The sequence below is a fragment of the Sander vitreus genome, chromosome 1 (genome assembly GCF_031162955.1).
Source record: "Sander vitreus isolate 19-12246 chromosome 1, sanVit1, whole genome shotgun sequence".
In the NCBI taxonomy this organism is placed as follows: domain Eukaryota; kingdom Metazoa; phylum Chordata; class Actinopteri; order Perciformes; family Percidae; genus Sander; species Sander vitreus.
Genome location: NC_135855.1, coordinates 27139793 through 27163658, shown reverse-complemented (window position 1 = coordinate 27163658; position 23866 = coordinate 27139793). Strand labels below are relative to the sequence as shown.

At 39.6% G+C, this 23866-nt stretch overlaps 2 protein-coding genes across 3 annotated transcripts; both read right to left on the bottom strand.

Annotated features, from left to right (window-relative positions):
* Positions 1-1483: 1483 nt before the first annotated feature.
* supv3l1 (SUV3-like helicase) lies at positions 1484-11214 on the bottom strand. Its single transcript, XM_078250729.1, has 16 exons — positions 10782-11214; positions 10468-10545; positions 9194-9301; positions 8975-9089; positions 8624-8792; positions 8228-8339; positions 7626-7703; positions 7099-7190; positions 6784-6964; positions 5730-5823; positions 5183-5302; positions 4938-5037; positions 4718-4798; positions 4275-4451; positions 2879-3027; positions 1484-2740 (listed from the first exon to the last, which is right to left on the bottom strand). The coding sequence occupies exons 1-16, from the start codon at positions 11056-11058 to the stop codon at positions 2320-2322; spliced, it is 2352 nt and encodes a 783-aa protein (XP_078106855.1). The 5' UTR covers positions 11059-11214; the 3' UTR covers positions 1484-2319.
* A 996-nt stretch (positions 11215-12210) lies between these two features.
* vps26a (VPS26, retromer complex component A) lies at positions 12211-23639 on the bottom strand. 2 transcript variants are annotated; one of them, XM_078250717.1, is made up of 10 exons: positions 23549-23639; positions 22131-22280; positions 21586-21661; positions 20958-21114; positions 17195-17359; positions 16968-17074; positions 16659-16760; positions 16446-16555; positions 15935-15981; positions 15085-15176 (listed from the first exon to the last, which is right to left on the bottom strand). In XM_078250717.1, exons 1-9 carry the CDS (start codon positions 23549-23551, stop codon positions 15955-15957), a joined length of 897 nt encoding a protein of 298 aa, XP_078106843.1. In that variant the 5' UTR covers positions 23552-23639; the 3' UTR covers positions 15085-15176; positions 15935-15954. The 2 variants fall into 2 exon arrangements, with proteins under 2 accessions (XP_078106833.1, XP_078106843.1); XM_078250707.1 differs by lacking the exon at positions 15935-15981 and having other exon boundaries at positions 12211-15176.
* Between the last annotated feature and the right edge of the window lie 227 nt (positions 23640-23866).

Genomic DNA, 23866 nt, shown 5'->3' with positions numbered 1-23866 from the left:
AGTGGTGACACTGCCAGGCAAAGATGTTAATCATTGCTCAGGAGAGATGAATGGCGACACAGTAACTAATGATTACAGCACAAGCTACTGCCGTATCTTTTGGATTTAGTAAAAATAGATGTTGGCAGATCTGCAAAACCTCAGCAGGTTAAGTGCTGGATACATAAAATCAGTTTAAAATGTCAACTTTTTATCATATGATAAATCCTACCAGAATTTCCCACACTGAATGATACGGCACTACATTACAGCAACAAGTGAGAAGTACACATTTGTCTAATCTTTTTGTTGAACTTTCTATGATTTGCGTATACGTTTTACAGTAAATGTCAGATAAAGTAAGGCCATACATAAACTTTTCACAGATTGATTGTTTTAAAGGACATTTCAGTTTGAATATATTGCAGCAATCTTTGTCAATATCATAATACCTTGTCTGTAGTAGATTACATCTTGAAAGTAGTCTCTTTAATACTGAGAATTACTGCTACTGGAACACAAGTTTAGTTAAAGTTGTGGAGTAGTTCTTACCTTCTTTGTGGGGTCCTCCTGGAGTTTGGAGAAAAAGAAGGAAATAAGGTGAACAGCAAACATCTTGATGTGCAACACACACCACCATGAAAACCCTTCCAGCTGGTTTGTTAGTGAGTCTGTGCTCCTCTGTCACTGCGTGATACAACTGATACAACTGCACACACGCCAATGAAATTATGATAAAAACGGAATTCAGTGTCTGTACATATTAAGATAGAGAAAGTCAGTTTCTTCCCTCCTGAGTCTCGTATTGTTCTCACTGACTGAGCCCACTGAGCAGAGATCAACTTCCGCTCTAACTCAATGATTAACAAGCCAAACCCCTTGATCTCATCATTTCTCCCCAATCTCTCTTTTCACCCAACCCTCTCGTCTTTTTAGTTTCAGTTAAGTGTCTCTTGTGACCAACACTAGACCTTTACTGAAGTTCTGCAGAAACAGTGAATTACCAAAATATTAGCAGACTTACTCAGCAAAGGTCAAGAAAATGATTTGATGGAATAATGCAGACATGATTAAAGCTTAAAGGAAAACAAAAAGGGAAAAAGCTGTATGTTAAGGGATATAAGTAACTACTGGTATATATTGTAGAGGCAGATCCTGCCACATCCATGTTTGTTAATTCCAACCTGTGACTGATGTCCCTCTTTATTGATGTAGTTTGTCAGTATGTCATGACTTGAAATAGTTTCCCATTAGTACATAGGTTTCTTTCCTGTTTGGTTATAAGTTACATTTTGATTTAATTATTATCTATTATCTAATTAATTATCCCTAATGTTCCACTGATAAATTCACATGTAAAAGTTTAGATTGAATTATGCTAAATGCTATTTAATCTGACCCTTCTTTGAGCATTAATGTTACTTCTGAGTTAGTTTTTCATCATGTATGCTTCATTTTGTTACTTCCTAGTGTGAGCTGCATAACAGAAAATATAAACATGGAATCAAGACTGTTAAAACATATTTTAATTGACTAATGTCTTCACCTTAACTATACAAACAATAACGAACAAATATGGATCATCTGTATCAAGACACTAACAGAAATGAACTGAATTCTATGTATTCAAAATGTTTACAGAAACTGCAATTCATTTCAGATTAGCTCACTGACAGCAATTGCTAAATTGGATACCTGCTCATGCGGTTTTATATTTGAGAATACAGAGCAAAATGAAAGCAAACTGATTCAAGACCTGCATAACACACACATACAGTGCATGTTTAAATGTTTCCTGGTCACAATGCTTCTAATACACTAAGTGACTCTCCACTGAAACATTATGGTAAACCATGTTGCTGGTCAGTTTTCTAGTTACAACTGTGGGCCGGTAGCTCAGGCAGGACACGGCATCTCCCACAATAACCCCCGACAATGGGTCTATTTCTACTAAGCCAAATCCGAGTGAAGTCAGTAAAGTTTGTTGTTGGGCTAATTTGACCGTTTTAATTCTGGGAGTTATTTGATGCTCTCACTAAAATGGGAGAACATAATGCGAGTGTTTAGCACAGTCAAAACAAGTAAATCACATGAAAACATTGAATAACCCAGTATTCAGGTGTCATTCTCAGTCCGGACCAAATGCCCATAATCAAACACTGCTCTTGTGTTCAAACTGCATTTTGGCGTTTTTATTTTTATAGCTTCAGCTCAAAGCTTTTTACGATCCTTCCAGGGCTGGAAAACGGGATTAGTTTGAAACAAACCATCAGATATTATCCAAGGCTTGTATCAGTTATCGATCTTCATGGGAACAGCATTGACCCATTTGTGTTCTCTTCATTTCTTCTTCTTTTTTTGTTTCCCTTTGTTGTTGTTGTTGTGATGCTCTGTATCGAGTCCACTCTGATTGGAGAATTCTTGCTTCTGATCTTCGGACCACTCCCTCTGCAACTGCCGGAGCAAATCAGGAGTCAACAGCCCGTCTCTCACCAGGCGACTAGCCAGAGAGCGGTCCATCATCTCCCCTGAGCCTCTTTGTTCCCTTTGGTCTCTGCTATGGGTCGAATAACTACTGCTGGCACTTCCACTATTACCAACTGATGGCCTGCCCTGTGTCTGTAGTGAGTCAGTGATGGTTGGGTCAGTCGCTCTTATGAGACGGGTGATATTTCGTACGCCCTGTTGTATGATGTCATCAAGTTCCCGCTGGGTTTCCCGAACCAAGGCAATGTCTGGGAACATGTCCATGAAACGATAGCTACAGAGACAGAAATCAAATTCACCACACCATGTCTCGCACACACAACTTATAAATGATTATGTCAAACAACAACTGCCCATAATGATCCTATTTAAGTGACAGGAAGAAGAAGTGAATGTTAAAAACATAACATACCTTAACCAAAGGTACAGATCGAACACATCATGAACAGCTTCTAAGTGAACCAGGTCTTTTATGTTTTTGGGTGCAGACAGAGGCCAGCCAACGTGGCGACAGACCCAGTCAAACGTCAGGGGCTCGTCTCGACTGAACTGACGGGAAAACTGAAAGAGAAACAAGATTCAAATCCGTGCGACACAGCTGTACGTACAGGGCAGTATGCTAAGGTCAACAGACAAGCAACGAAACATTGTCTAAAGCAGTATCATAGTATTAAGAGATTTCTTTGCACACATCGACAACACCAATATTAGAAGTTACAACTTGACCTTGAATCTCAACGGTTACTTGTTGAGGACTGTAATTTAATCCTGCTAATCTTGTTTTATCAGTATGGCCATAAAGTGGGAGAGCAAAAGTACAGTGCCTATAAAAAGTATAAACCCATCTTTGGACTCATATTATATATATATATATATATATATATATTTATTTATTTTTTTTATTTTTTTTTACAACACTAAATAAATTCATATTGTTTGTTAAACAGAAAAACCTTTAAAGCTGTGGCAGGCACTTTCTTTCTGGCATTGTTGGGCAAAACATCAATAATAATCTTTCAGCATATTTTAATTCAAGTGACCTGAGAGAAAACTAGACTTCTGCACCTCCGCTTGGCTCGGGCTTCAGAAAATCTAGTCACGGGAGACGGTAGCCAATTACAGGTAATTTCGGAGAGAGAGACAGCTTTCCTATTGGCTGTTCTCTGCATGCATTGCTGGTGCGACAAAGAAGGGAGAGCTACAGGAAGAGGTCCCACTCTAATCAAATCCTGGTATTTTTGTTGCATTCTACCCACTGCAGCTTTAATGTCAAGGTAAAAAGTGTCTCACCCCCTACATGAGACTGAGAGTTCCCTGAGCAGCTCGTTCAGCAGCAGACTGCTGCACCCTCTTTAATGCAACATCATTACGGTTGTTTTATTACTACTATTATTATTATTATTATTATTATTATTATTAACTAATTATATTCATTTTTCCATTTCCTATGGTTTATGTATATTTTTTCTCCTATGTCTAATTAATGTGTATTTGTGTTATTCTGATGTGTGTACATTTTTCTTTTGAGCTGCTGTAGCACAGGAATTTCCCCAGTGTGGGATTAATAAAGTCTTATCAAATATGAGTATGTCTGATTGATGATTACACATCAGATGTTTGGTTTGATCTCTTACTGTGTCCCCCTGTCTGACCCCAATTAACCCAGACACTGCCGTTACTATTAATGAATAATTTTTCCTTTCCCCTCAGTGTTGCTACTGCTCATCAACCCAACCTTCTCTCCTCATCTCCATTTGGCTCCTTTCATCTCATGCTTTCTTCCCATATTTACTTCTACTCATCCTTACCTTTAGGAAGGAGGTGCATACAAAAGGTTGTTTCTTGTTGATGGGAGCAGTGCAGAAGACGTAGCGTGACCTCAGGTTAAGTGGGATATGCTGAATCATATCAGCCAGAAACTTGAAGTCGTCAATGTTGCAGACAAAATACATACCGTCCACCTGAGACAGGCTGACAAATATGTCCTGCGAGAAAGATATGGGGGGGGAGAAAGAGAAAGAAAGAGCATTCTTACTGACAACTTACATGTCTTTATGAACAGCCCTGTTTTTATTATTTCAACGGTGCCTCCCAAAATTAATGCAGCAACCATTCGAATAAACACCTCAAATAATTCAGGCTGTCCTGAGGACAAAACAACTCCTACCCAGTGCTAGAGAGGAATACTCATTTGACAAAAAAGTAAATTAGAAGAATCCTAGGTAGGAGGATGAATGGATTAAATACTCACGACAAGGTTTGACAGTGTAGCATCCGGTAGATGATAGGCAAACATCTCTATCTGCTCTGCTGTAGGATGGAGACCTGCAGTCTGAGACAGAGTGATAAACATCAGGAACATCATTTTTTGCACCATACTCTACTACGGGGATACACAATGAAGCCGTTTTTTTTTTCAGGGTTTACTAAGGAGTTTGTGTTTGTGTGTATGCTTGTGTGTAAATTATCACCTCTATGGGGTCTACGGCGTGGCTGAGGATTTCCTTCAGAACAGGCAGATCATCTCTGTGCATGGTGGTAACTTCTCCCTCTTTAAACTTGGAGGAGAACCTGGGAAATGTGTCAGAGAGGAGAGAGGTTTAAAAAAAAAAAAAAATGTACTTGACAGAAACTAAAATTACTTGTAAATAGTGTATCTTCTCTCCCACCTCTAACCTTCCTGAACTGGGAGAATACGAGTGAAAATGAGACTGACCTCCCGGCGCGGCCAGATATCTGCAGAGCTTGTGATGTGCTGATGGCCTCCATCTGTTTCTCCCCTTTCTCGTTAACATTTGGCTTTATCAGACTGTTGAAGATGATACGTTTTATACTCCTGGAGAGAGGGGAAGAAAGACAGAAAATTGGATACACATGAGCTGAGTTAATGAAATCTACACAATTCCCTAATAAAAATGTGACATTACGCTAAAGCTTAAAAGGTTAGAGTCCTTTTAAAGCCTCCATGTGTAGGATTAAATCACTTCTGACCTTAGCAGCTCCTAGTGGTGTATGCTGGACATGTCAGCAAACAATAGAAACAACTGTCTTGTTTTAAGGTTTCCCAATGACCATTTTAGATAAACAAAAGGAATACAGCATGGAGATTTATTTAACATCTCCATAGAATGGGGCATACAGAAAGAAGGCTTGATTCCACAAGGCACTGTAATGGCGATTCATTTTTTTTTATATACAATCTTTTCAATTGATTGACAGATTGAAGACCTTGACAGTGATACAGTGTACATAATGGTACTTACAGGTTAAGGCCCATGCCAATAGCATCTGTAGCAACCAGTATCTTGCAGGGATCATCGGGGTCATTGAACTTCTTGGCCTGTGACAGCTTGGTGCCTGTAAACCACAGAACAGCCGAGCTTGGTCTCTGTCAAACAATGGTTTTGTCCGTTTTTATAATGACCAAATCTTTTTACAAATAGAGCCCACTGACATGTTGTGGATTTCAAAGACTTTTTTTGACACACATGACCACCTCTTTAATAAACATGCATGCTTCATGAATGGAAAACAAATTCATAGAGGGGTAGATTTTATTTTTATTTTTTTTATGTTCGTCTTTGCAGCTAACCTTAAGTAGGGTCGGGTACCGAAACGCGGTGCCAATACAGTAGTAACGAGACCGAATAAGAAGATTTTTTTTTTCTTTCAGAAGCATCGCTGCACAGGACGCTACGTTACCGTTAGCTAGTAGCTGGATTAAACACAATGGTTAAAAACCTTGACAGCTTACGTTAAGCGATGTAAAGTGTGACTGTATTTCCCTGTAGAGGATTCCAACACCGGGACGTAACAGTCTGACTGCAGCTGTCGTTCACTTGAAACTGGCCAGCCTTGTGGTGCATTTTAAGTTATTGTAAAATACCCTTTTCCCATCTGGTGCTTGTTTTTGTCGTTTACCAGCAATTTACTGGTGAAATAAGTCATTGTTATTACATTATTAATCAATCATTTAATTTTGACCATATGGCCTTAGCAATAAACAAGCCGTTCTTTAATGTCGCCAACTGTCGTTTTGTGCTCATATATATATATATATATATATATATATATATATATATATATATATATATATATATATATATATATATATATATATATATATATATATATTCATTCAGGCACCGTTTTAAAAGTATCGATTTAGTATCGGTATCGGAAAAAACCCAAACAATACCCAACCCTAACCTTAAGTCTACATAAGGACTGGGGAACAAGTTGACATATTGGGGTTTTTCCTCCTTATACACAAATGTACATCTATCTATACATCCTTCTAAAAACACACAAACTCACCTGGAGGTAGACTCCCATAAATTACAGCACATTCTAGGCCTCTGGCCTCAATCTGTCTACTTATGGAGTAGATGTCATTTTTACTGAAGCAGACGATGCAATCTCCTGGTCTCAAATTGTCTAATGACTCCACAGCATGGTCCAGGATTGTGAATGGAGTTAAACGCTGGTAGGTGTTGACCTTAGGAGAGAGGAAGGAATGGAGGGACAGAGAGAGGGTTACCCAAAGACAATTATAAAAAAAAAAAAAAACACAACATCAAATAACATCAGTGACACTGCCTTCTCCTGCTGCACTACATATTACAGCCTCACCTCCACCTCCTCTCCAGTGGTGAACATCAGCTCTCTGATAAAGTCTATGGCTGCAGGTTCCCCGCACACATGGATCTCCTCTGCACAGAGACCTACACATACACAGAGAAGATGTCAGGGATGCCGAAGTTGGAAACATTAATCATTCAAAAAATAAATGATAAAATCAAAAGGTATGAAGAAAACATGCAAAATCAGTGTCCATTAGGGTTGTTAGAGGAGACCATGCATGTATCCTGCCTGAAAATGTTGCATTAGTGTGTGTGAAAACACAACAAAACAAAAGACTCAGAAAACGCTTTCATTTATTAATTATCATAAATGTTACTATTGCAATTGCAAATATTAAGTGTGAGCTTTATTAACCGAATGGTAAAAGAAAGTTTTAGATGATGCTCATTAGTTTAGTCTTAGGCCAAATGAATCACAGAGTGAGATAGAGAGAGACATGAGGTCCAAGACAGCGCAAGAGGTCCTGTGTGTGTTTTACTGTATGTTGTTAAAATCTGCGTTACTGTGTTACAAACCCAGCAGCGCTCTGGTCCAGGCCCAGCCTCTGGAGAGATCTCTGATCATTTGAATTTCATCGATTACAGCCACCTCATCTGAAGAAAATAAAAATAAACCTGGGCTAAACATTCTGGGGAAAGTCATCTCCCCCCTTGTTTGTCAATGAACACACACAGTGTAATTTCCATCAGTACTTAAATGACCTGACAAGAGAAACATTTGCTTCTAGCGACCAGTCATAACTATCAGTAAGTGTGCAAATGACTTAAAATGTCTGCTGCTTGAAATATCACATGGAATACAAACAAATGAACCACTGGTTTAAACATATTAATGCATACATTTATAGATAGTAGCAAAGTAGATTGATTTTAATTTAACAGAATCACAACTCAAAACTTGTGCCATATAAAGGCTTTCATCTTATTTTTTGTGATTTAAAGAGATGAGACTCTACCTTATGGAAAATAGACAGGAGTCAAACATTCATTTTTTATTCAGCTGATATAATCTGATAAGATACAATTCAATGCGATGTCCAACAGAGAAATGTTTTTGAGCTTTCTTGTTTTATTTATGCTATTAAACTGAAATGTGTGTATGCGTTATGTTTACTTACAAGGTGTGGTGACACTGCACATCTCAATGGTGCAGGCCACATGACCAGCTGCTCGACCATCCGAGTCCATGAAGGTCCTCTCCTCTCCAGTAACCAAGTCACATGGCACACCCTGCCAAAACACACGGGGCAATAGTCAACAGTACAGCATGGGGAGGAAGAGATAAAAGATTAAAATCTTAAAAAACACACAGAGATGGGAAATAGAAAAGACAGAATAGCGAGATAACACAGTTAGATAAAGACATTTTTCTTTCTCAGACTCAAGACTTTTTTCACATACAGTATGTAGTAGTAGAACTCCCCAAGACCTTGATGTGTGAAAGACTGATGTGTCAAGTCAGCGGAGTTCCGCTTCAAAAACCAAACGGATGACAGAAGAAGATAAATACGTACGGCATTGTTGCTCTTCTCAAAGATCTCGTGGGCCAGTAGTTTCAGCGGGCCACAGTAGACTCCAGACTTAGCAGCCAGGTAGCGCTGGATGGCATGGTAGGTTTTACCACTGTTAGTGGGTCCAGCATGGAAAATCACCTTCCTCTGGATGGCACGAGCCTCAGGGTACCTGATGACACACACACATGCACACACCACAAAGTAACAGTGTGCAAGTTGAAACCTACAGCCAGTATAAAGGAAGAAACGGTGTAATTCACTGTTGTACCAGACTGTTAACTCCAGTATCAGATGTATAAACAGCACAAACAGTACATGGGTCTGACATTCCTAGGCATCTCTAATACATACCAGTTGGCTGGGACTCTGAGGTCTGAGATCTTTCTCAGGTCTTCCATACAGTCCAGCATAGGAAAGATTTGCTTGGCGTGACGCGTAAAGTACGGGTATATGTCATCTACATGACCTGGAGAACAACAGAAATTAGAGTTAATTAAAGTTGGAGTTAAATTCATTAATATTATCTCTTGACACAACTCCATCTTGAGGTTTAATTAAAAACCGACAAACCTGCTCCAGAGCAGATGTCACTCAGGATGATGTGCAGATCGGCGGGGAGTGATGTCATTTCCAGAACATACTTCCTGAAGCTAATGAAGGCCTGGTGGAACAGACGAGCTGTATACAGACACAAAAAGACACATAAGGCTCACCATACAAAACATGCTGGTTAGATCTTCATTCTGATATTAGGATCGGGGGGGGGGAGGGAGAAAAACTTCACAAGATCACGGCAGCACGTGTGACCAACATTATGTTTTATGGAAACTCTTCACATTCTGTTTAATTGAAAATATTTTGAGTTCATTAGTCTTCATTTTTACTATGAACGTTTATTCTTCTAACAGATTATTGATATTGAAACTAGTGATGTATCAGCTCCGATACTGCCTAAAACGCTGGTATCGGGAAGAACTGGAGTTTATGCACCGATCCGAAAACACGTTATAAAGCCCTCAAGAAAATCTACGTTAAAGTAGTTCATGTATGTTCTTTTTCCGTTATAACTGACTGTCAAACTGCATAATAAAAGAAAGTTCTGGGGCATTCATGTTTCACAAAGAGTTTAACCTGAGCTAGACCGACAACAAAGATAGAAATCATATCACATCCATACAGGGATAGTATACAGTTGTTAAGACATTATATATGACACAATGGTATCGGATCGTTATCGGCCGATACGCAAGTTCAGGTATCAGAATCGGTATTGGGAAGCAAAAAATGGTATCGGACCATCTCTAATTTAAACAGATATTGCTCTGGTTGATGACAACATTTATAAGGCCAAATAAGTGGCACACATTCATTTCACAACAAGTGGGACATTTAAAATAACCTTAGTAGAGACTTTTTACTCACCATGTATGTGAGGATATTTTGACTATTGATTGATGTTTTAAATTTCTTTATTTTGGAATGTGAATAAATGTCTTTGCATTAAATTTCTATATTAATGAATTTGGTAAATGATCTGCATTCCTACAGACCTTTTATCCAATTTGAGCCTCAGTGTCTTGCTTAAGGACACTACGACCAGTGGGCAGTAAGAGCCGGGGCCGAACCCCAACCTTGCAACTACCTCCTGAGCCACAGCTGCCTTAGAATTTAACAGCCAGCTCAGGTTAATTCAATAGTATAAGGGTGAAATAATAAATGCTGTCATGATTATTACTAGACTATAAAACCATGTTAAATCAATAACATTTACATTGGCGTCAAAATTAGAAGTTTTTGAAAACAAAGTATTGACATCTGTGAAAATATGTTATTTAATTCCTCACCATCCAGGCCATGGTCTGCTGCCATCTTCTGCATCTCCTTCTTCTTATAAAACCGGTTCAGAACTTTCAACAGTTCATCTGAATCAGAGAACAGACAAACACTTTAATGTCTATTCTTAACAGAGAGCAACCAATAACGTTACACACAGTGTTCAACACACTGTACATCTGAGGCATCTCAGATAGCCTTGGCACACAAAAAAAGGAAAATGAAAGCAACAGCATACGTTAATTATCGCCCGTTTTTCTGAAGTGCTGAATATTTCCACAAACCTACAAATCACTTACACTTAAACTCAAGTAAATTCACTCACTTTTATCGAGTGGTTGTGTCAGCTCTATCCCTACGCTCCCATCTGCCGAGAAGTCAGTCTTCAGAGAGACGGGGACAAACAGAGAGGTGTCCGGGGGTTTTGGAGAACTGTTTGATGAGACATTTCTGCTGCAAACCCCAGCACCAGCCTGTTGTTGTTTGTGTAACAAACCAGACCCAGAAGACACATGGCAGCTGCCAGCGGTAGTGCGGCCAGTCCGGGTGGTAATATGGCGTTGAAGCCGAGAAAACAAATACATACACCGGTTTACCGACATCGCTGCGGGTCGTTCATACCCCGGGTATTGGCACCTTCTACGGGCTACGTACAAAATGTGCTATTGTGTGGATTACACACAACAAACTTCGCCAGAGGACGGTCAACACTATTCTCTTCCTGCTGACACAACGTGGGACAGGACCAGTCGCTGTAGAGCTGTCCAGAAATGTGCCTGTGTTGGCATTGAACATAAAACTATTTGTATTCAAAACGTAATGAGAGCTACTCGCTTAAATGAACCAACAGCTTCCAAATAATTCAATATGACTGAACATTTATATTTGTTTTGAATATTGTGTAGCAAAGAAAGAAAAAATATAAACAGGCAAAAAAGGACTACTCTAGCTGAAGCCAAAGATCGTAAATGCAACACTGAAGATTGCCTCGCCATATAAAAATGTCCCGCTTTAGCGTCCCTTTGCCTGCCTAAAAATGTTGTCCAATGTGATGCATTCACTCAAGTTAACTCGCCAGGAAGAACTTAACATCTACACCCTGTAGAAAGGCATTTTCTATGGGCCCCTCCCAGCCTCCCCGCATCCACAGCTATTAACTCTAGCATCTTTTAGGGCCCTCCTCACATGAGGGCCCTGGGTACTCAGTCCCCCTTTTCCCCCCAGTCCGACGCCCCTGGGTAGACTTGTAGGCCTATTTGTGTTTTAGTAAATTCTGTTAGTTAAGAAAAAAGCTATTATGAAAATGTGTGTCTATTCCATATCCTTTCTACTATATTTCAAGACATATGTAGCTATTTCCTTCAAAACCCAAAGTTCGTCACAACACTACCCCCCACAGAACATTGTTTATCAAAGTTTGTTGTGACTACTATGTACAGTGATCCATCAGCTGTATGTGATAAAGGACTTACAATATTTACAATGAGGGAGTCAAGCAATTAAAGTCACTCTGAAACCTCTCACACACTTTCCCCAGAAATTGAAAAAAGCAGACCCAAACAAATGTAAATTATCGTTATGAATGTGTATGACTTTAAAAATAAAAGGACCTGAAAGCTGTGGGTATTTTTCACACAGAAGTCTAGTTGGATAAATGCATTCTTTGTACAAGACATGAGATGTACCTGCTAACAATAAAGAACTGAACTCTTATGTCTATGTTGTTTTAAAGAAACCGTGTTGTTCAAAAGATATTCTGTATAAATTTTCTTTATTCATGATTCATTTTGGCTATATATTTGGGTTTGGTGTATATACACATATCATATACACACACACACACACACACGCACATGTCGATGGCATGATCAGACATTGTGTAAAGATTAACATGCAGTAGATGAGACAGGGGCAGAGTTTTGGCGTTTAAGTGTTTCTTCATTAGCTTTGAAGGTATTTTAAGTACACCAAACAAACCCTACCTGTACAGTGTTTAGAAAGACAGAAAATGTGTCTGACAGGCAGAAAGAAAGAAAGCATTGCCTGCAAATAAATTACAGTTCCCAAACAAAAGAAAACCAGATTGCAAAGGAACAAACATATCTGAACTGTAGATGAGTGTTCAGAGGTTTAAAAAATGAAACATAGAACATGATAGCATGACTTGCTCACGAAAGAGACAAAAAGCAACAAAATAGTGTACTTAGTCAGTCCAATTAAAACAAGTAGTGATATATAAATGACAGTATCATTTCCATTATAGACACAGGAGATCTCGGCGGTGAAGTTGTCCTTGAGTGATGTTTAGCTTCAGCTTCCATGCCCCTTTGTAAGTAAGTTAGGCATCGGAGGGGAAAGTGCAAAACTGGCCACAGATCAGAGCTTAAGGGCAAATTCAACCTATACACGTAACATCACCAAACTGTGTGTGTGTGTGTGTGTGTGTGTGTGTGTGTGTGTGTCTTTAAAGCAGGACCTAAACTGTCCAGTCTGAGCGTCACAGTGGAATATTGTTGGATTTTACAATATGTTGATATGGTATCCCTTCTACTGCTTACAATAGGAGACATGAGCCATTTTTTAACATTAGTAAACCAACCGGCTCAAAAAAATGCTGCAACCTATGAAGAAAGTGGAAATTTCATGCATTTTCAGGTATAAGTAGCCAGACAACTTCTTATTTTTTTCACATGGACTGACGTGAGAGAACTTAAAGGTTCAGTTCACCCAAATTACAAATAAACATATTTCATATAAACATATTTTCAGTTTTGTTTTCTGTTTCTCTCTCTACAATTTCTCCCTCCATCCCAATAAAATGGAGGCCAATGGAATTTAATTTTTGGTGCTGAAAGCACTGAAGTCTAACTCCCTGTTAATCCAGATAATCCACATATCTGGCTTGGAAAAAAATATGTTCCTTTTTTTTTGTAATTTGGGTGAACGGACCCTTAAAATATCTTAGGGAAGACAAACAACAAATGGTTTCTATTCTTCAAGATTAGTCATAAATAAACAGCACTTTAAAGATCAAGCAAAAGGCCCTGTACCAGAGAAACATCTTGATTTAAGAAAAACCTAGGGGGGGGGGGGAAATCGCCAAATCAGTTTGGAGGCAATCCTTTAGTAAACAGACCTCATCAGTGAATACTGCATCAAATATTCAACTTAACAAAAGACTGAAATGTTGTATTGAGCTCAAGAATCTTTTACAAGCAACAACTTTGAATGTATAATGCTTTTAGAGCTGCAATGATTAGTCGATTAATCGATTTGTGAATCGTCAGAAAACTAATTGCAACTATTTTGATGGTCGATTAAATGTTTCAGTAATTTTTAAAAAGGTAAAAACAACAAACATTCTCCAGTTCTAGCTTCTCCAATGTAAGCCTTGGCTGTGTTTCTCTCCATTATGTAATTGTAAATTGAATATTTTTGGACTGCTGGTCAAACAAAACAAGACATTTGTAGATGTTACCTTGGGCTCTGGGAAATTGTGATGGATTTTTATAACATTTTATAGACTAAATGAATAATCAATTAATCGAGAATGTGCAGTTTAATCGATAATGCAATTAATCATTAGTTGCAGCGCTAAATTATTTTATATGATTAAATTATTTTATGAAATAAATTACATTGAAATAATAATGCTTATCTTGAATCAAACACATTTCTTGTATGAAATAAAATGTGGACTGGAACTGGAGAGATGCAAGACTGGAACATGTTTTCATTTTACCAAAACAGCCGCATTTGAAGATGAAATATAAGATTATATTTATGTTAAGATGGACATTTGTTGCACCAAACAGACATGGAAGAGTGCATGGAAGAAGCAGTCTGTGGACTGTTGCAACATACTTACCAACAACTGGAAAACTCTTGATTTCCCAGCTAGACGGTTTAACAAGAGCACAGTGGCAACATCATAGCTCATTGTGAATAAACACAGTGTGTGTGTTGACTCATAGCTTAGCTTCTCATGTCCTTTGCTCAGGCTGATCCCCACGTCTAAAATACTTTAAATCACTGGCTAGCCCAGCCAGACTCTAGAAATGTTGTGCGTGGGGGGATGCCAGAGAACGACCAGGATAAGTGCTGTCCAAATATGCAAACAAAAGAAGCTCCTGTTGCAGAAGAAATGGATAAATGGTGTGGTATAGTGGTCTGTAGCCATCTCCTATTTGCTCCTGTTTTATTATGCATTCAGCAAACTGAGATTGTATGGCTTCACTTGTGTATGAATGTATGTGTGTTTTCAGAGACGCCAAGATCAAATAGGCTGCCTCACTGTTCCTTACTTGGGTCTGTTTGCTTTGCATTCTGGCCTTGACATTCAGCTTTCAGCCTTCTTGGATGGTATGCTTGTGCGTCTGTATGCGAGTGTGTTTCAGTCCTGGGGGAGAGAGAGTGAAGGTGGTCGGACAGCTCACATCTGAAGCTGTGGAGTGGTGACGGGGATGTCTGAAGGTATGTTATATGTATTCATGTATACATTTCTCAGTCCAGGGAGATAGTGTGGCAGCCCTCACACCTCTGGCTGTTCAGCAGTGAAGAGTTGGTGTGTGTCTGTGTGTATTTTCAGTTCATAGCATCACCCTCACATCTCTGGCTGCTCTGCATCAACTGGCTGGGTTCGGGGCTCGGGTGACTCGTAGCGCTGATGGAAGTTTCTTTTCCTGATCTTCTCTGGAGCTTTTCTCCACAAAACAATCTCCTAAACACAGAGGCAGAAGAATGAAGGAATGAAAATTTACAGTAATCCCAATTCAAAATCTAGCGGGTGTGTTTCCATTCAGTGTTTCTCACCAAAACTAATTGTATTTCACCAATGTGTTAAATGTGTTTCCTTTGTTATAAAACATCTGCAGAGACAATATTTTAAATCCTGCATTGTTTGCATCCATGTTTGCTTGGTAGCAGTGCTCTTCTTCACTGCCTTTCTTGGCCATTGCCACGCTTCTTGGGCCGTTGCCGTACCAACCATTATCATCAATGAATGAATCAACTTTGTAATAGGCTTGACAGACAGAACACATTGTAGTAAAGCACCAAAACTAGTCTCTAATCTAATCTGTTCTGAGGATTTTAAATAAAAAGGTTGATGATCAATGTTCTAATCATGTCTATGATGTCACTTTGAATGATTTTAAAGAGCCCCTGTTATGCTTTTTTGGATTTTTCCCATTTTGTAGTGTTATATATTTTTTTGTGTATGTAACAGGTGTTAAAAGTACAACAAAACACATTTCATTTCAAATGGAGCTTTCTCTCCCACAGACAGCACTTTTTCTCAACTGCATGAAAACGCCTCACCCACATTCCTGTTTGAAATTCCTCAATTAATGATGTCATTGATGGAAAAAGCCAGCCCAGTTTTTCACATGTGCTGCCCATAGGTGCTGCCTGAGCAAGCACAGCCCGCCCAGTGGTTGGAATTTGGTTGACCAATCACAACAGAGTGGGCCAGCTTACCAATCCGAGCAGACTGGAACTCAGACAGAGCGTTTCAGGTGGAGGCGCTGCAGCGATGATGAGAATGAGAGTATGAGAAACATAATATGTTTTTTGAACATCAAAGCATGTAAAGCTAATCTAGGAGACCCCAAGAAGACACATATGATGGTGAAAAGGAATATAATAGGAGCTCTTTAACTAATGATAATGTTGAAAAACAAAGATTTTTTAAATTTGTGATGGTCCACATTTCAGGACGACTTAGATTGTATTTCGGGACGTTTCTCGGAGAATGGTGAAAAAAGTTAGGTAAGGACCTGGGGACTCACTACATTGAAAACCTATCATCACTGCTGATGTGGAATACTAGCTTGATGGTGTTTTAAGCCCCCACCGTCGACTTCAAGGCAGCGCTGCGACTGTCGACTTCAAGGCACCTAACCCTAACGCCTTCCATGCAGCACTGCCTGGAAGACGACGTTGGGGGCTAAACACCAAAATGCTCTTGCTATGCCTGCAAGTGTGTTACCTGTTGTTTAAAGTATCTTCTGTCCTCTTCATCTACCAGCACCAGATTAAGGAAGTAGCGTACAGAGAACTTCTTGTTGACATCCCTCATGGTGGGTGTCAGGTCATATCCTGTAAGGAAACAGAAGATAGGATATGCTATCGCTTAATCTTTCAGTACAAATATGCTATTATTACTTGTAACTGCAAGAGAAGAGAAGAGAAGAAAACTTACCTGCCAGGAACAGTCTGATGGGGATTGATTCTCCTTTAACTGGAGCTCCATCCATGATTTCATACTTTGCAACCGTCTCTGTCTCTGTGGTAGTACTGGGACCTAAAATTGAGGACAAAAATGACTTGATTATGTGATAGAATGCGGTAAACTGGAGCAGAGCTGACAGACGTTTCTGCTCTTATTGGGACCTTACAGAAGAGTAAACCAACTACAGAATTTTACAGGTAGAGAAAGCTCAAAAGTGATGAACTTAAATGTTAACAGAGTCATGCTGCTGGTCCATTTGCATTTACCCTTGATTCTTACCTATGCCCGTTATCTCCTTCTTGATGAGCTGTAGCTCCATGTGTTGGATCTTGATCCTGACCAGCAGGAAGTAGATCTTCCCAACAATCACATCCTTAAGGTGGTATCTAACAAAGAGACACACAAAGAGGAGCTGCTTGAACTGACTGACTGAATTTGGATTTGAGGCTTGCCGAGGGAGCAAAAAAGGCTTCACCATAAAAGTTAAATATATTATATTGTCTTACTTTGACTTATTGTATTCAAACTCAATGTGAAGACAGTCTTCTATGCCGACTTCCATCTTGATCGAGTTGTTGACGTCTGGGTAGGTGGCTAACTGGTGGACAATCAGCTCGTATTCCTTCACTAAGTCAGACAGACGACGAACTATTGTCACCCTGAGGAAATACCTGTGACAAGAAATGACAACGCAAGCTTTAAGAGTCGGACCGAAACAATGCTGAATATGCTGTCATCCAAAGATAATTCCCCTCTGTGTCAATCTGTGACAACCATATGAAATTTGCAGGAAAAATAAAATTGAGTCTTTTCTTTCTCCTTCACATTTCTGCATATCTAATTCAAACAACCCTGAATGTGTTTTGGTCATATTTTGGCTAGCCACTGCAATTTTCATGTACTGTTCATTAAAATCAAGTTAAATTGGGCTTTTTCTAAGATATATTATTAATAGCATAGGGCTGCAACTAAACTATTACTGCAATTATCCACCCGTTGACTACATTTTGATTTCCCATCTCCCCAACTTCCCATTTAAAACATTACATCACACAAAACAGTCTTGCATTGCCAGACCTACCTCCACAGCGCTGTAGAGGAGGGTCTGGCTAGTCCACACAACATTCCGGGATGGGAGAAAAACATGCTCTGGTTTATTGGCATTTCTTTAAACCAATCACAATCGTCTTGGGCAGCGCTAAGTGCTGGACGGAGCAACGGTGCCTCTGCAAAATAGCCTCGGGAAGGAACTTGTTTTGGTGGAACATGTGTACTGTACGTTCAAAGGTTGTTTTAGTGGTGCAGTAGAAAACTCAGATTGGACAGATAGTCTAGCTAGCTGTTTGGATTAGCCCTGCAGAGATCTGAGGAGCAGTTAACCATAGTCCTCATAAATTGACCGGAGTTTAGAATGCCAACACAAAGAAAGCGGAAGGTGACGGACATCTGGCCAAAAATTAGGGACATCCGGCGGAATTTCCCACGTCACCCGAACAATCCCGGAAATGAAACGTCGTCGAAATAGACTTTAGAGCTCAACAGTCCCGCCCACAGCGGGTTCCGGAAGTAAAAATACAATGCAATTTCTCCATTGACAATTGGAGTATAAGCCATAAATCGTAACTGTCGATGGTAGACTTAAAACCAGCATGCCGACATGACTAAGCGATTGTATATGCTCATATAGACGCCAAAAGTTCATGGGGCACCAACCTTGTTTTGAGATAAATGTCTTTTATTTGCGATGTCTTGGATAAGTACTTCATTACCCACAATCCTGAACAAACCCACAATCCCACAGTGATGCCTCTGATTGGTGGAACTCATGCTGGTGAGGAGGGGGAGCTGTTGGTACCCAATCTGTGCTGCCTGCACGATCCGTCATGCGCAAGACGATAATCCTGTTTTACAAGGATTTACGACACAAATCACGATCTGTTCCACGCTTCTGTCATTAGCCTCCACCGGGAAGCTAACGTTAGTTTAGCTAACAGCTAATTCGGCTAACCGCTAGCTGACAGCTTGATTCAGTCTAAAATAACGTTAACTCAAACTAAACACTGGGAAAAGCAGGCTACAGCTGACGTAACAGCCGTTATATATTTTAACAGTTATTTTCAGGTTTTATTTTGAGGGTATTTTAAAGTTATTACATGCTGTCTCAGCTAGCTGTTAGACAAATTAGCTGTTAGCTAAACTAACGTTAGCTTCCTTTATTCCGTGGTGCGCGGTGGTTTATGGGATGAGTAGTTCCTTCGCTCGATAATGAAAATATGTACACAGTCTTGTACCTTTAACGTTTTTCGGATTTTCTCTTTGTTTTTTCACTCGAAATAATATGTTGTATGCTTATGAGTCACATCACGTCTGGTTAGCCTAAGGCATGGACTAAAACTCTTTATATACAGATTTTTCCAGACGTCAATGGGAGAAATGAATGGGAAATTTACTTCCGGAACCCAAGGTCTCTCGGAGGAGGGGCGGGACTGTTGACGTCTATACAAAACATGATTAGTTAATGGTCACATACTTGGTTATGTTTCAGCCGTGATTTCAGTTGTGATTTAAACCATAAACTGTACATAAAGATGGACGACGTGTCTCCACTTCCTCCCACTGTACAAAAGTGAAGCCAAAATATCCCGGATACGGGCGCCGCCATCTTGTAATTTTGGAGCCAGAGTCTGTGTGTGCAGCATAGACAGTATATAAGAATGGACCAACAGATCCCGTTGCTCTGGACGGAGACCAGTGAAGGCCTTTAGAAGCACTTTTCCGGTAAGTGCTGAGCTTTACTGCGCAGCCTCCAACTGAGAGAAACGACGTAAATGTGACGTGAGCAACGTGTCTGAAAGTTGTAAGTCTTCTGGTAGCTGTGCCAAGAGAAATCTCAATCATTCCCAATCTTGCAGAGACGGAGAGTGTAGGTATATGTAAGGAGATAACATGGACACAGGCTAATTATTGCTAACTAAAATGCTAGTTAACATTAGTAATTAAACTTAAACAGCTAATGTAAGTCCAAACTGCCTGCGAGCTTCTCCTGACTATACGGTAATTTCTCTACTATGCGACAGTAAGTTGCGTGGTTATGACACAATTGTTAGCTTATTTTTACAAAAACGTATACTACGGAGCCATAACGTGAGGTACAAGGTAATGGAGCCTTTTATACATTGTCGTGTTTCTTTAGAAATAAACAATGGATAAATAAAGTCTTTAAACGCTTCAGATGTAAAGTTATTCGCTGTCAAAGTGACGTCAAAATGAATGGCAGTCAATGGAATGCTAACGTCGGGTGATCGCTTTGTAGCATCAAAATGGCGCCATAGGAGATTCGAGCTCTGAAGCGAAGCTTACCCCCTTGGTGTGCAGTAGTGATTGGGCAGTGGAGCCGCGGTATCAAAGTCCCGCCCATACACCCCTCCGACCAATCGCGAGTAAATCATAACTGTCAACCATGACGTTTCAATAGCATCAAATAACTAATAAAAAATGAACACTTGAACAAACATTCGTGTGATCAGAACTACCTAAAATGACAGAAACCATCTTTGGGAAAACATTATTTGACATGTACTTAGATTTTTTTAGTTTGGCCTATGTCTAATCCGCTAACATGAAGGGGCAGGATTTATGACCTACACTGCAGCCAGCCACCAGGGGGAATTCAGCATGTTTTGCACTTCTATGCATCAACCCCTGATTTAAAACTTCAGAGTAGAGCATTGTCTGAAAGTGCTTGGTATTGTGTTCCAAAGGTTTGTAGCTCTAATGAATCATAAAAGGTAGAAAATGGAAAGAAAAAATGTTTTCAGAAGTTAAATCACATGATCCTACAATTGGTTACGCTGTTAAAAAAAAGAAGAGAAAATCATAAAACAGTTATTTGTAAACCTGTAGCTAGCACAATGTTTGTTGATAACAAAAACGATTGATCAATTATTTATTGTATTTCCTGTACATGAACAATAAAATAATGAATTTCAGCACTACTGATACAGCAAATGTATGCATTTATCCCTGTAGTGAATATCTCGTACTGTCCTCCTCCATTGTGATAACAGCACAGGAGAAGCTAGAGCAAAGTTCTCCTGCAGACTGTGTGCTGCCATAAGACTGAACGTGGATAAGAGATGCTGAAGTTCCCTGCCAATCAAAAACATCAAGTCAGACTAAAACACATGGGTGTCATAAATACACCCTGTGTGATTGATATGATAACAGAACCTGCAGTTTGCCTTATGTCAAACTGTGTAATAAATATACCTTAGCCTGACATTCGCTCCAGTATAGGACTCATAGGGCTTCTCCACCTGCATGAACTCAAAGTCGTAGCTCCTGTTCTGGGTGAGTTCTCCAGGTAGAGCCAACTCTTTCACCAAGTCCACAAACTCATGGGTGTTGCTCTTATCAGAGAACAGCTCTGAAATACAGCAGAGTGGATTTAGAGTGATGGTGTAGAATTCATGGCAGTTTAAACAGGCTACAAAAAGTTTGATGTATTAGTTTAGTATCGATTCCACGCTCTTTCAACAAACTGATCTCGTCCCCCTCCTCCTCCTGCAGATACAGTTGGAGGAGGGTTTAGCTCCACTATGGCGGGCTGCACATGATGACCACATGCTTTGTTAAACCTTTTAGCCACATGAGAAAGCCAGCAGCTGACTGTTGACAAGTAGTTTTCTAGCTATAAAGCATATTAGCATTTCAAATATTTCATGGAGCTAGTAGCGCAAAGCAATTTAGAGGTTACAAGTGTTAAACAGGAATAAATCCATCAGCACCAACCTACTTACATTAGAGCAAGTAAGTTGGGTAAGCTCATCATAACCATAAATAACATTCAACTCTCCATACACTGTACAGAGTTATAAATGCACCACTTCAGGCTTACCTATCTGTCCAACAAACTCAATGCGGATGCCCTGATGCTCCAGTCGCTTTCCTCCCTGCTTCACATTTAGATTCACCTGGAGAGGAAATATTTGATATCAAGTAAAAACATGTTGTCACAAAGAATATTTTTGACTTTGACAGAGAAAACTAGAGTATCCTCTCTTATAGAACACAAAAACATCTCTGACAAAAACTACCCCTTGTTATTTGGATCCTCCAATATTACTTAATAAAGCTGCTATATCTGCTGATACATTTGTGGATCCTAAACAAATTAAGAGGCTTCGCTTCCTCCCGAAGTCAGAGCAAATATTGCACACACATGAAAAGAACCATCATTTCCCACTGGGCTCAGTTAAAGAGAAGATCCCTATAGACTGTGGTATGGCTGAGAAGTCTGTTATCTGCTGACTGAGTATTGTTAACAAATACAATGATAAATTTGTATTAAAATTTAAATTAAGCTTCATGTGTGTAGGACCACCTTACTGAAACTTGTGGAGCTCTGCATCTCACTTTATAAATAATGTAAACTCAGTTTACCTTGCCAGACACAGACTCTCCGTCGTAGAACAGGTAGTGTTTCTCCACTTTGCCATCTTCTGTCTTCAACTCGGCTGTCTTTCTGTTCTCTGCATCGTTCAGCAGTACGTCTATCTCACATACCGGCCCAAATAAACCTCCTAGGAAACTCTGATAACACAAAGTACAGCATAGAAAACAGTGTATTACATAAAGAAACAAGCTATTAATGAAACACATAAGACTATTTGTTGAGTTTACTAATTGGGGGTTTGTCAGAATAATATGCTTAATAAGCCTTTATTCAGAAGAAAAAGTTACTTGCTACATTAATCCTGAAAAGCATGAACTGCACATTTCAAGCAGAATGACAGTTGACTTTTTTAAAACATCTTTCTGGAAATGCTGCAGGTGACAAGACACGGGAGGTCTAGAACGAAAATGAAAACAACAAAATGTGAGGGCAAAATCAAAACAAAGACAAAAACAAATCTATGATCACTATGATATGTGGTTATATTGATCTAAGAGACTAAAATACAATGTCAGTCACAGTTTTCAGGCTGACGTTATAAATAATTGGGACAGGACTGAGACAGCATTCTAGTTTACAGGCACTTGAAAGCTACAACAGACTGAGCAAAGTATATTAAAGTTTGTTGCTGTCTGCAATAATCACACACCACCACAGCTAAGTTCAACATGTATACGCGTGCGTGCGTGCGTGTGTACACATGAATGGGACTGTTGGGTGTGCTAGTCTGGACACAATCACAGTCTGAATTTGTAATCATGTAAAGCCCCCACAGTTACTCCCTATCTGTTATTTACACACTAACTCAATCACTTATCACCAGCTGCACAGCCACATTATTTTCCTCTGAGCTGGCACAAAGTCACAAACACATGCTTCAGCATGAAACAAATCTGAAGCAATAAGCCAAGTCATCGAGATGTCATGTGAGACCAGTCGCTGCCTGGACACGAATGGGATGCTTTTAATTCACTGTATTCCGTAAGAGGAATTCCTAGATCATTTAGAGCATCCTAGTAGAAACTCCAAAATCAACCTTATGAGCTTCACAGGAGCAAACACAGCAACGGTGCTTCAAAGTCAGTGGGTGTCAACCTGCAATTGTCCTTAACTAACTAAATCAGGAAGCGATCAACGCGTATCCTTTAAACATGAACACATTTACGCAATTTCAAGAGTTGTTGCTAACCAAAGCTGCAAGGCCGTTAGCTAGCCAAAACATCATTGAGAAAGCTGAGACGGCCTCGTACTGATGCTACTTCGAACGACCCAGCTAGCTTTCCTGTCAGGCTAAAATATGACATTGCTGCTATCAATTGAAATTGGTGGTCCGTGTAAATACTGGGTTTTTATGAATTAATACCTCAGTTCATTTCAAACAGCTGACGCTTGTTTTTACACTCACCATCTCGGCCGTGTAGACAGTTGAAGCTAACAGCTAGCCTCGATCCGTGTAGCCCGTCTGTCTGAACCAGGAGGTAGTAGCAAGGCTCATGTGACCCGGGTCATGTGTGTGTTGTCAGGGGGAGGAGGCTAAAAAACTCCCCTGGGATACAGTCACAGGTTGAAGACACCAGACACACTATTCACTGTATATATATTACTGTATATTATTAAAAAAAGATTAAGTGACTTTGTTTTACAATTGCTGCTTGATCCAGAAACAAATCCATGACTAATTTTGGGAGCACAGCAGACATCCAATTGCATAATTACTTTGTTT